At 36.5% G+C, this 13031-nt stretch overlaps 1 protein-coding gene across 1 annotated transcript; it reads left to right on the top strand.

The window, feature by feature from the left end:
* Positions 1-2393: 2393 nt before the first annotated feature.
* On the top strand, positions 2394-3383 carry LOC113339634. The gene has a single exon (XM_026584875.1). It carries the CDS (start codon positions 2394-2396, stop codon positions 3381-3383), a length of 990 nt encoding a protein of 329 aa, XP_026440660.1.
* Positions 3384-13031: the final 9648 nt, after the last annotated feature.

The following is a 13031-nucleotide window of genomic DNA, read 5'->3' as shown; positions in this document are numbered from 1 at the left end:
TTTTAACGTGGAGAGTCTCCAAGTTTCATGCCACCTTTGCATCTGGAATAGATCATAAAAGAGCAAATCTAATAGTTGAGGGTTACAAAAGGTTCAAAAGCTTTAGATTTATTAACGTTGAGCATTAAGTGGGACTTGACACCCATTTCAAATCACAAGATCAACGTTCAAAAAAAGAACTCAGCTGAGTAAACTCCCCCAAATTGTTGTAGTCAAGAGACTTGATGTTTTAATTTGGATTCCAAGCTAACTTCCTGATAACATGGCTTAAAATTGCCATGTGTGCAACTCTACTCAGACTTGATTTTCTACGAGTCTCTTATGTTGTTTATGCCCGAACTAACTACTTGGTTGCAAAACCACCATTTTTGTCAAGTGCCATTGACATGCTGGTAAACTTTTTTTTTTATAGGAAAAACGAGATAACAGCCCTAAACCTGGATAGTTACTCGGCAATTACAAGACCAACAGTTGGGCTTCCATTAGCACCGGATGTTGATAAAACGAAGTTTGAGTTCTCTATGATATTAGTGGATTGAATGTGATTTAGCAAGTACATGAGATTTGGTCCTTTCTATTAAAGTTTTGTTTTCTAAACCAGTGGAATGAAAAGTTATGCTATGAAGTTTAACTGTCGCAGGAATTCTGAGACTGCTTCGAAAATTTTATCCCCCATTTGATGGTAATCTTGGTTGAACTTTTATTGTACTTATATTAGGTAGATTGCTTGAATTTCTGTTAGGGTTGTGTTATCTTATGCCTGGAAGTCCACATTAGATCTCTGCATTTCTTTGGCCCATTGAATGGCTAGCTCATCTCCTCTCCTGGTTCTTCCGACTCCAGTGATTGTGTCTTTGACGTTCCTTGCTCCCACACAAGTGCCTGCATAATTCATGGCAATTTGAGCAAAGTTGGTGAAAGAATTAATATTAGCATTGGGCTCCATGTTTATGTAACTCATGTAGCTAATGCTGATTATGATTCCAAATTTTTGTATGTGTTTGCTAGTTCACTACACCAAATTCAGGGATTAGCAACTCAGATTAGCAACAACTTATGAACTGTTGCGAATTTTCAGTTGCTAATTTCAGTTGCAAAAAGGTCGCAACAGTTTGAAATGTTTGATTCAGTTGGGATTCGCAACTAAACCGAGTAGTACGCGTGCGAAAAACCTGTGTGGCTGTCCACACTTTCAATATTTTACAGCCCAAGTAACAAAAGACTATCTGATAATTCTACCCTAATCTTATCTCAAGGGCGGGATTTTTTTTTCTCCTTCCCCCTCTTTTTTCTGTATGACTCGTTCTACACCACTCATTCATTTCTCTCTCTATCTCTCTCTATTTACTATCTGGGCTTTCCTTTGTCTCCATGTTCTCTCTATTTACTCTCTGCAGCAGAGAAATTGAGTGTAGTAACTGAGTGAGAAGAAACTTCAATTCTGCAATCGATTCTCACCCAACTCACTATATAAGTCCATCTCTCTTTACTCTCCGTCAGATTAGCATTTAGTTTTGATTTTAGGTTTACTTTTTCGATTGTTAGGTCTAACTTATCTTAGTTGTACTGTTGCAGTTGGAAGAATTCATCATCAGCATCAACTAATCGTGATAATCGTTGGGTATAAAGTTTCTTCTTTTTGTTCTTCTTTAAAATTGAAATTTATGTCAGATGAGATTTGGGTTTTTAATAGTTGCTTTGTCTGTTTGATTTGGGTGTTTGATAGATGAAATCAGATGTTGCATGTGGTTTTATGTTAGGTTCTTTTCAATTTGGGTGTTTGATAGATTTAGGTATTTGTTTATTTTCAATTGATTTCAATTTTTTTCAAAATAAAAAAAAAAATCAAATAGAAACTAAGATATCAAGATAAAGCTCTCTGAAATAGAAAACAATAGAAGATTAAAAACTTTCTTTAGGGAAAAGAACACTGAAAGTACCCTCTCTCTCTCTCTTTACTTTTTTTTTTTCTTTTTTCAGATTTGGGTGTTTGATTGATGAAATACAAGATTGTTTTATGTTAAGCTGTTTTAGATTTGGGTGTTTGTTTATTTTGGATTTTGAATTATTTTCAAGACGAAACTCTCTGAAATACAAACAAAAGAAGAAGATTTTAAAAACTGAAAGAACTAATCGAATAGAAAGTAGGTGAAAGATGTTTCAATGTTGTATCCTTGCTATCTGGTAGTCAGTTACTAGGTATATGGTGGTTTTACAGTCCTAAGTATGATGTGGTTATTTAGTCCTAGTGGTTATACATTGGCTACTTGTAGCTAACTCTCTCGCATACATAAGACGAGAGTTCCGTCGTTAACTGTTAGGGCCTCGGCAACCCTTAATACCACAAGGACTACTTCATTTAATCTTGTAAAATCTGTATTTTGAAGGGTGTCATGTCATCTGATATGGACAAGAGTTGGATGAATTGTGCCCGTAAGTCCAGAGAATACATAGAAGGTGTCAGGACATTTATAATGTTTTTCAAGAATAATGGTGGTGAGAGTACGTTGTTCTCATGCCCTTGTAAACGTTGTATCAACTGTAACGGTTTAGTACCACTTGGTGAGATTTCCTTACATTTGCTCAAACATGGGATTCAATCTTCGAATACAATGTGGCGTTTTCATGGTGAAAGATCTGTGGTAAAGGCACATAGGGGTAATACTTCAGCAGAAGGTGTGGATGTCAATGTAGAAGATGCAGCTGACAATTTTGAACATGTAGTTGATCCCTCAGTTAATCCTACTACAACAAATGGTGCAAATGAGAATGTTGGAGAAGGTGTTGGTGTGAATGTCGGAGATAGAGTAGATGAGAATGCTGGAACTAGCAGGAGTAAGAGAAGACAATATCTGTATGAGCGTGCAAGACAACCGTTGTACGATTTATGTCCTAAAGGAAAAACAACTCTGTGTGCTTCTATATGTCTGAATAACATCAAGACCCAGTTTGGAATTTCAGACAACGGTGCAACCGCAGTCTTAAAATTGATGAAAGAGTTGCTTCTTGAAGGAAACACGTTGCGGTGTAATTTTTTTGAAGTTAAGAAGATGATTCAAGAACTGGGTATGGATTATATAACATATGATGCGTGCGTAAATGACTGCATCTTATACTGGAAGGATAGAAGTACATTGGTGAAGTGTCATGTTTGTCAAGAACCAAGGTATATAAAAGTCTTCAATGATGAGAGGAAACTTACCCAAGTCGCGCAAAAGACATTAAGACATTTTACGATAATTGAAAGGCTGAGAAGGTTTTACAGTGTACCATGGATAGCAGAGGCAATTCTTTGGCATTCTAAAGCGCATTCAGATATGAATGTGATGCGACATCCAGTTGATTCTGCAGCTTGGCGGTGTGCGGATACGTTTTCTCCATAGTTTTCTAAGGAGCCACGGAATGTTACACTCGGGATAGAAACAGACGGCTTCAACCCAAATGGATGTTTTGGTCTGAATTATAGTTGTTGGCCGGTAATTCTCCAGCCTTACAACCTTTTTCCTTCGTAATGCATGTTGCGGGAGTTCTCGATGTTGGCACTGTTGATATCTGGCCCAAGAGCACCAAGGAAACACATAGATGTCTATTTATAGCCATTGATAGATGAGTTGAAACAATTATGGAATGAAGGTGCTATAACATACGACGCCTTCAGTAAGACTGAATTTATGATGAAAGCGAGGTTGTTGTGGTTTATCCATGATTTCTCGGCTTTGGGTACTTTGTGGATGTGTGACTCATGGGTATTATGCATGCCCAACTTGTGGAGAATATACAGTTATTGAGTGGTTTCCGTTCAGCAAGAAGATCTGTTACATGGGACATCGTAGGAGGTTGCCAGCAAAAAACAAGTATAGAGATGATAAATTGAATTTCGCTGGAGGGGTAGAACGCGGTACAACTCCATGGCCACTAACAAGGCAATAGGTTCAAGAGATGGTACATAATTTGAAATGCAAAGAAGGGAAAGGAAAACAACCAGCAAAGAAACGTAAAAGAGGATCTGAATACGGTGCTGATGAAGAAGAAGAGGTATCTGACCACTCTTTGTTTCCAAGAAGGTCCGTTTTATATGATTTACCAAACTGGAGTTCAAACTCTATCTGACATTGCATTGATGTTATGCATACGGAAAGAATATAACAGAGCATATTATAAATACTGTAATTGGGGAATAACAAGTCAAATGATGCTCCTAATGCGCGCAAGGATTTGGAGGCTATGTGAATTAAAAGGAAGTTATGGCTGCAAATAGATGAAGTGACTGGTAAAACATCTATGGCAGATGGAAGTTTTGCAATGACGAAAAAAGAGAAAGTTGTTTTTTGTACTGTCTTGAAGAAATTGAAGGTTCCTTCAAATTTCTCTTCCAATCTTCACAACAACGTCAGTGTCAATCCTCCGGAAATAAGAAATCTGAAGTCTCATGATTACCATGTTCTAATGCAACATCTATTTCCTTTACTGGTTAATATCGCGACATCACTACCGAAAGATCTCCGAATTGCACTTCTGCGGATAAGTATATTTTTCAAAGTTCTGTGCGCAAAGGTAATTAACAGAAAACATCTCTTAAAAGCAAAAGCAAGTACGTGGAAGCAATGTACGTACTGGAAAAGCATTTTCCTCCATCATTTTTCGTTATTAGCATTCACCTGATGGTGCACCAAGCGGATGAAGCTTTAATCTGCAGTCCGGTCAGATTTAGGTGGATGTACCCCTTTGAGAGGTAACTACCAAACTTACTTTGTTTTAGAATTTATAATTTGAGAAGTTGGCATTATTGAACTGCGATATTGAACACTAGTGGAAATTTTTGCCACTGATTTTTACAGGTTAATGAAAGATTTCAAAGGATTGGTGCGCAATAGAAGGTACATTGACGGGTGCATTGCAAGAGGCTATACGTTGCGAGAATCTAACTTATACTGTATGGAGGAAACATCAGAAGATAGTGGTGACACTCATAAACATACTCGACAGGCCTTTCTGGATGATTCTGGAAAGTTCGCTGATGAGATGCCTTTAAGTAATGCTAAAGACTTTCACCTGAACCAAGTGCAATTTGAACAAGCTCGCAGATGGATACTTTCTAAGTTTGTTGGAATCGATTACTGGCAAAGGTAAAAAAAAAATAGTTTCACATCGCTGAGTTGCGGTTGATAATTGGGGTTATCGGTCTAATATTGCTTGATTTGTTATTTGTAGGAAGTATGACTCCTATGTTAACCATGCCAAGTCTCATGCGTCCAACCAGACCCCAAAGGCTTATCATTTATGGTTAAGCGACGAGGTAATGGAACACAATGTCTTTTCCAACTTATTGTGTATTTACAAAACTATAGCCAAGTTACAATCAAAAGGTTCATAAGAATCATAACCTTTTCTATCTGAACTTATTTTGTACTAGTGATATTGTATTAAGGTAGGTATTCTGCTTAGCTCATACTTGTTATGTCATTTATGCAATCTTATCATGCACAATGGTTAAGAACTAAGATCGTCATGTGCATTATGTTCCACTACATCTCTCTGCATATAAATATATTTACTTACTAAATAGCGTGACATTGGTGTTATCTCTCAGTTAAAAGCTTATCAATTGCGATTTTTTAAAAGTTTATCAGTTGAAAGTTTGTCATTTTGTCCTGCACATAGTAGTGTGTATGAACCAGCGTTGTACTAGGGTTTAGATGGAACCAGCATTTCCCTTGAATTCTCAATCCTGGGCGCTTTTGTTGTCTACTTTGTATTATAACCTATTATTATTTCGTTGTATTGCTTTCCTCTTTTTCCTTCGGTATATTGACTTCTGAAAATATGTTTATAGTTTGTAGTAAAAACCATTTGTTGTTTTGGTTATGAAACTGATTCAGTTCTCTGGCGACTCGTGCACGGACATCTCTTCAAGGCACAATCATATACAAAATACCAAGTCAATGGCTTTACTTTCTCCCCACAAGATTGTGATGCGAAGCGAGTATCTCAAAACAGTGGTGTGTCAATGAAAGTTGTTACAAGACAACGTGCTAAGTCGACGGACAGAAATTACAAATAATCTGAAATAACCTATTATGGAGTCATTAAAGAGATTATCAATTTGAATTACTTGGATTTGGAAGAAACATTCTACTGTGATTGGGTTAGAGTTGAAGATAAAACTAATGGGTGCAAGTTGATGCAACCTCAAGTGCGATAAAGGTTAACTTGTCCAAGATGAAAAGTATAAATAGAGTGGTTGATGAGCCATTTATGCTCGCATCTGAAGCATCCCAAGTGTTCTACTCAACGGATCTTTCACCTGACGGATGATCTATGGTGTTACATTCATCTCAGAAGTTAACGTCCAAAGTAGATAAGCTTGAATCTACGACAGTTTATCAGTCAGCTCTTACTGATAATGAGAGTTTAGAAAATCTTTGTGTTGATTCTGTAGTTTAAATTGGAAATACTGCGCTACACTTCAACTTTCCAATCTTTCTTATCTATCTTTAAATTAAACCCTCTTTTTCTGAATTATTTGGTTTGATCACTTGTGCTATGTCAATACGTTCTATTTGTGTGGATTTATTCTATATGCTCTGTTTTATCTTTTGTTTTCAACTGTGCGATCTTAATCTTTCACATTTGGTATTTTACAGGTTATTATGGCAGCACCAGTGAAGGTCGATGAATATGGACTACTGATTTCTACCAACGCAACAAAACTCGGCCATAGGAAGGGTGCTTGGTTCGTACCCATGTGCCTATGTCATACGAAACATGGAGGAAAGTGCCTGACAAGTACAAGGACGATGTTTGGAATGAACTTAAGGTACACAATCTACCTCATGACATGATTTCTGCTCATTATTTAGTTAACTTCAGTTGCAGGAGATATACATTTAGGATGCCACTGATTAGCTCTGTATTTTCATATGACATTTGATTTACCTGAGACTTCCAAGCCTATTATGGTGAAGGGGATGTCTAATCCATGGAGGAGATTCAAGTGTGAGTTACGGCAAGACCATTATGATATTTGGAATATTCATCAAGAAAGGATTGATAATAATACTCCAAGCGTAAAATCAGAGGATTGGATAAAATTCTGTGAACATGAGAACAATGTTGTTGTCCAAAATAAAAGAACTGCTAATAAGAGCAAAAGAGAACAATATGATTACTCTCATACCTCTGGTCGCAAGCCACATTGCTTGGTGAAAGCTGAACTGGTAGATCTTTCATTTCAATGATGCAACTTACCTCAAACTTTTTGGTTGATTCATACTCATTGTATTTTAAATGTAGGAGGCGGCGAACCTGAAGCAGAAATCACTACCTCTGATGTGTGGATTAAAGCTCATTCACATGAGGGTGTGGTGAGTTTACCTAATGCGCAACCATACTATGTAACTCAATTGTTTGAGAAGTTATATGTAGTCTTCTTTAACTGTATATATGCTAGCTAGTGATTAGTATTATAAGCAAGTAATTCTTATGCTCAACACTATAGGAACAACTTACGAAAGTGCTAGAAGACATCAAGGGAAAACTGGAAGCAGGTACTCCAGTAGAAGAAACTTGTGCAGTGACTCAATTGTTTGGGAAGGATTCAAGAGAACGTGTTAGTGTTGTAGGTCCTGTTTCTCGTATGCAAGTTGATTTATCTGCTTCCGCTCGTGCTAAAGTAACTGAACTGAAGTCTAAAGATGGAGTTCTTGCTAATAAGGTGGATGATTTAGGTGGCAAGGTGGGAGTTATTATTGAAGGATTTGGAACATTATGCCATATAGTGAAGGATCTCCAAGCTGCAATGCCATCAGTTGTTGCCTCAAACATGTGTAGCACTTCACGTGGTCATGAATTTTCACCAGGTCATGTTGCTTCACCTCAATCAGGTTCAGTTGTTCACATAAGTTCACCTAGTCATGTCATACCACCATCTACTCGCCCAAGTTCACCTATCCATGCCATATCACCAGCTGCTGGCCCAAGTTCACCTAGCCATGCCATATCACCAACTCGATCAGCAGCAGGGGATATGCAGCAGTGTTCATTGATGAACGTAGAGGATGAAATAGTTTCAACTGGTAAAGTTTGTACTGGTGCATCTTCAATTATGGCTCACGTCTCACTAATACCTGCTAATCATTTGAAGGTGTTGATCGATGACATTCTCATACCAGATGAACCAACTGTAAAAGCTAACAGGTTCACATATACCTTAAAAGATGTTGAAATCGGAGGATACGTGGTTCATCCAAAGAGGTCCATCAGTTATAATTAAGACGACTTCACTACTTTTTTGGAGATATGCTATGAAGTTCTTCATGGATATCTTAGCCATCTTTTGCATCACTTATATAAATGTCTAGCTAACACATGGCGTTAGTTTTTTTTTTTTTGGCTTATATTCGCACTTTTTTGTATGTATGTTGAACACTCTAATATGCATACTCTTAAGTTTTTATGTATGTTGAACACTCCAATATGCATACCCTTATGCATTTGTGCATACAAAAGAGTCTTATCCTATTATGCTTAAGGAAGACTATTATGCAGTTGCGCATAAGAGGTTTTAACTTTACCTAGAAACAACTGATCTTTTTGATATATGTAATATGTGAATAGAATGGTTTATGAATCTATATTTACTTTTTATTGCCTTGTTTTTATTAATCGTATATGTGTATGTGTGGGTGGTCTTTCTGTTGTATGTGATTGCGCAGGTGGCTTCATTTAAAGTAAATTGAAGAAGTAGTAGCCACCCGGGGAAATATCAACCCCTGGTAAGTACTCCAGTTCCTTGAACTTATATTATTAGGTTTATGTTTGTGGAATCTGACCTTGAGTTTATATTTACTTGCGAGGTTTTATACTTAATGTTCACTTTTGCTGAGTGATAAGGGCACTGCAGTGGGATCACCATCAATTTGTGTTGGTATAATTCTTCTTTACGTTTCTGAAGTCCTTTTAGGAGTCATTTAACACAATTATATCTCTATTGAAAAACTTATGTATTTCTTTTGGATGTTTAAACAGTGGCCCAAGGTCCGTTAATGAACAAGGAAAAAGTCCCTGCCCACTGGTAAGTCTTATGATTTTTTTTTTTTTTGGTTTCATCTTAGTCCACTTGACACAATAGTTAGGGTTTCATTCCATAACATATCTGAGTTTCCTATATGACTTGAGTAGTCTTTCTTTAAATGGAGATGTAAACTACAGTTAATGTTCCCAGTATCTGTTAAACATGTGCCTTTTGGGTGAGAATCAATTCAGTGGAGTTAAAAAAAAATTCTTCGTAATGCTGTGCCATGGATTGTATCTCATGAATGGAGGTTCATTCTGCAGGATGTAGTGTTGAGATAGGGATTACAGTGTTGAGATTGCACCTAATATAAGTTTGAGTTGTTGGTTGAATGTAATGAGAGTTATAGTAGAAGTTAGATGAACTATGAGAGGTATGAACTGTCGCAGGTAGAGTGGAATGAGGGCTAAGAAGGAGGTGTTTCTTAGAATGAGAACTGGTTTTGTTGGTGGTGAGAATACTGATATGTTGAATGTTATGAATTGTCTAAGTATAAAAATAATATTGTTATTGAAGCTAGATATGTCATGGATTATGTCTCATGAATGGAGGTTCATTCTACATCCTGCAGAATGAAGTTGGATCTTCTGGATATGAGAAGAGCACTATTATAGTTTATCTGATGGTAAGTTTTCTCTAATCACTGTTGCATTGGTCAGATGTTATGTCTTAGACAAAACATTCAAGTATATCTTACTTTATCTATCGAATCATCTCTGCATTTAACTTAGTGTGAAATCCAACTTTCTCAAGAAATAAACGTAGTACTTAGATCGGTTTTTTGTTGTCTAGACAAAGTACTTTAACTGGACTATAACCGCTACTCCCTGCTTACTGGTATGCTCCTCTACCGAGATTTAGTTCTTTGGTTGTTCCTTGTCATTATTTGAGAACAAAACAACTTAGGAAATGGCTCTATCTTTAGCTAGTAACATCCTTTCACATTCTGGTATCTTTAGCTAGTTACATCCTTCTACTATATCCTAGGAACATAACAAAACATTTTTAGATAGGAAATGCCATTATTTGATTGAAAGATCTGTTTGTTCAAATACCCAAATGATGAGCGTGTTTTGCTGAAAAACTTGTAGGGAAACTCCGGTATATACTTTTGCAGGAACCCTAATTTTTAACCAGGTCAAATTGACCTGAGACTATTTTTTTTCAGGTTATAAGAATTTCGCAACTGCTTGGAACTGTTGCGAATTTTATACCGGAACTGTTATAGCCGGATCGGACAATATTATTTGTTCTTTTAAAAACTGGGTAAATTTTTTGTAACTGTTTGAAACTGTTGCTACGTTTCATATTATTTAAAGTTTCGCAACTGTTTGAAACTGTTGTGAATTTTTGAGGTTGCAACACTTTGAAACTGTTGCGGAAAAAAAATCGCAATGGTAATGTAGCCGTTGCGAAAAAATGCAACATCGACTTTCGCGACAGAGGGAGACTGTTGCAACACCACTTTGCAACTGCCACCTACCGTTGCTAATCCCTAAATTTGGCGTAGTGAGTTAGTCTTTTTATTCTCTGTTTATCCTCTCTTTTATAATATAGATCATTCAAGAAATGATTCTGGTTATGCATGACTCTGTTGAAGGAGCAGAGGTGCTGACTGATCTTTTTAGCAGTTACGCTAGCAGAGAGTTTAATCTTGTTGAAGACGAAGTCACATCTAGCTTTCAATATGAACTAACAAATAGTAGCATGAATTGGTATCCAGTCGTTATGAAGATTATTAGGATGGAACCAGGTGTTCAACCAATCAGTGAAACTGCCAATTTTGCTGAAAACTTGATGTTGATGACCAAAAAGAGGTTTCTCCAGACCTCGGAAGCATCGGGACAAGAGATAAGAGTGTGAGTGATGTCTTCCTTTAACATTGTTGCAGATGGTGCAAATGGAATCAATATAGCTGAGGATGTTGGCCGTTTTGGCATTGGTGAGGAGAATCTCATGTGCACATTTCCATATGAACATCTGAATAGAATGAGAGGTATCAACCTTCCATATCTGCCTCTAAGCAGGGTTTTGTATATCATTTTTGAACTTTTCCTGTATTTTCCTGTCATATAGAGATTTGTCAGTGAATCTACCATTCTCAGTTAGGCTCCAGATTATAGAGTCATTTTTTTGAATATTTATGCTGGTTCTTTGTATAACAGCTTGATCTTCCTCAGTGAACCAAAGATTAATCATGTCCATGTCCCATTCTCCTCTATTATTGATAAGCTGGTTGATAGTTATGAGGATGCTTGGGCACCGAGAAGGTTTGGCTGGAATTTTATCCTTTTTGTCAATCCATCTATCTTCCCAAATTCTGGTAACTTGTAAGTTTTTTTTCTTTCAATCGTAGTACCTGCACTTCCCCGTGTTTCTTTTTCCTTCGATCAATATTCAATAATATAAAGAAAATAGTAGATAAATGAGTTTCCAACTTGACAAATATTCATTGATATGTAACATGTGACCCACGTGAAATCTATAGCATAATAAGTCACCAATTACTGTCATGATCTTAGTTTTTTCTCCACTGTTTGTTGGTACCAACCAACTACCACATCATAAATTTATTGAAAATTTTATGGGTTTAACCTCAATTTGAGTTCTCATAAAGAATACTCCGAAATGTTGTTGGCCAAATTATGATACCTTGGTGAATGTAATTTTAAGAAACACATACAGTTTAATATCAGAAGAAGAAAGAAAATAAAGGAGCCCGATCAGCCGATCGAAAAAAGAAAAGGAACCCAATTAGAAGTCAAATAGAAAATCGAAAACGTGCAAAGCTACGGATAAAATAAAATCACTTGATAAATGAAATGTTCCACAATGTCACCAAGGTTGGGTAAGGTAAGAAGTGAGAACAATGTTAGATACTCCAATGATGCCAAATAAAAAGCACTATTTGTCTTAAACCACAGTGATTGCCAAAAATCCACATGTTAATCATGTCAAAAAGGCGAAAACCAAACCACACACTTTGCCATCGAACCAATGAATGTGAATTAGTTAGTGATGTGTACACGTTAGGTCCACGACAACTGCTTTGTCTCCCAAAATGTCACTTGAAAGTTCAAATATGCATTTCATAATCACTATTGTGCTTAAGGGAATCCAAAGTAATCAATTTACAATTCAAGATTAAAAAGTTTTCTTAGTGCAGCAAACATGAGCGTTTCTACTAACTTTATATATATCCTATGATTAAAACTTTATCAAAATCTAACTAAAATCTATAAAGGAGCATATTTATGGATATAAAACTGCTAATTAATTGTATGGAAACATGACCTATGAAACATAAATATATATTCCTTTGAAGCCAAGATTTTAAGTTGTACTTGTACTTTGCCTACTTGCTATGCTAATTTAGTCAAGCTTTAAGGCACATGTTCTTCTTTTTTGGTGGATGAAGCTTCAAATTTCTCTTATCTGTATATACACTAACTGATCAAAATGACAAAAAGGAAAAAATGGGCTTTCAATTGTGTATGCCATTTTGGGATTTTTAAGAGACAAGAAGTGTGGTCGTTAGACATAGAAGACCCACTAGAAATAACTGGAAGAACAAGATCCATGCACACAATGAGACCCTGCAATAATAATACCCACTGGCCAATAGTGATAATTTAGTTTATCACATTCACTTGAAGAGCTACAATTTGGTCTTCATGACCTAATTGCAAAGACATTTGGGGTCACTGCTAATCCGCAAATATTCATTTGGATTGGTTGGAATCAAAACAAAGAAGAAATAAAAGAACTTTCTTCGAACCGGTCTCGGCCGAAGAGATCAAAAATTCAACATTGAAGCTCTGCAATCTGCATAAAGTAGGAAATTTTAACTGTTTTTGGGTTCACTCTAGAGATGTATACGAAGCTGAGAAAAAAGCTCTCCTATGAGACTAACACTGATTAAGCCTAGGCCCATTTGATTGTGCTTGCTTATATTACA

This window comes from Papaver somniferum, unplaced genomic scaffold (assembly GCF_003573695.1).
Source record: "Papaver somniferum cultivar HN1 unplaced genomic scaffold, ASM357369v1 unplaced-scaffold_21, whole genome shotgun sequence".
Taxonomy (NCBI): Eukaryota; Viridiplantae; Streptophyta; class Magnoliopsida; order Ranunculales; family Papaveraceae; genus Papaver; species Papaver somniferum.
Note: the sequence above shows the minus strand (reverse complement) of the source record. Positions and strands in the feature narration are given on the sequence as shown.

Excerpts from the sequence above, each read along its gene's own strand:
- LOC113339634 (XM_026584875.1), top strand. The coding sequence starts at position 2,394 with ATGTCATCTGATATGGACAAGAGTTGGATGAATTGTGCCCGTAAGTCC.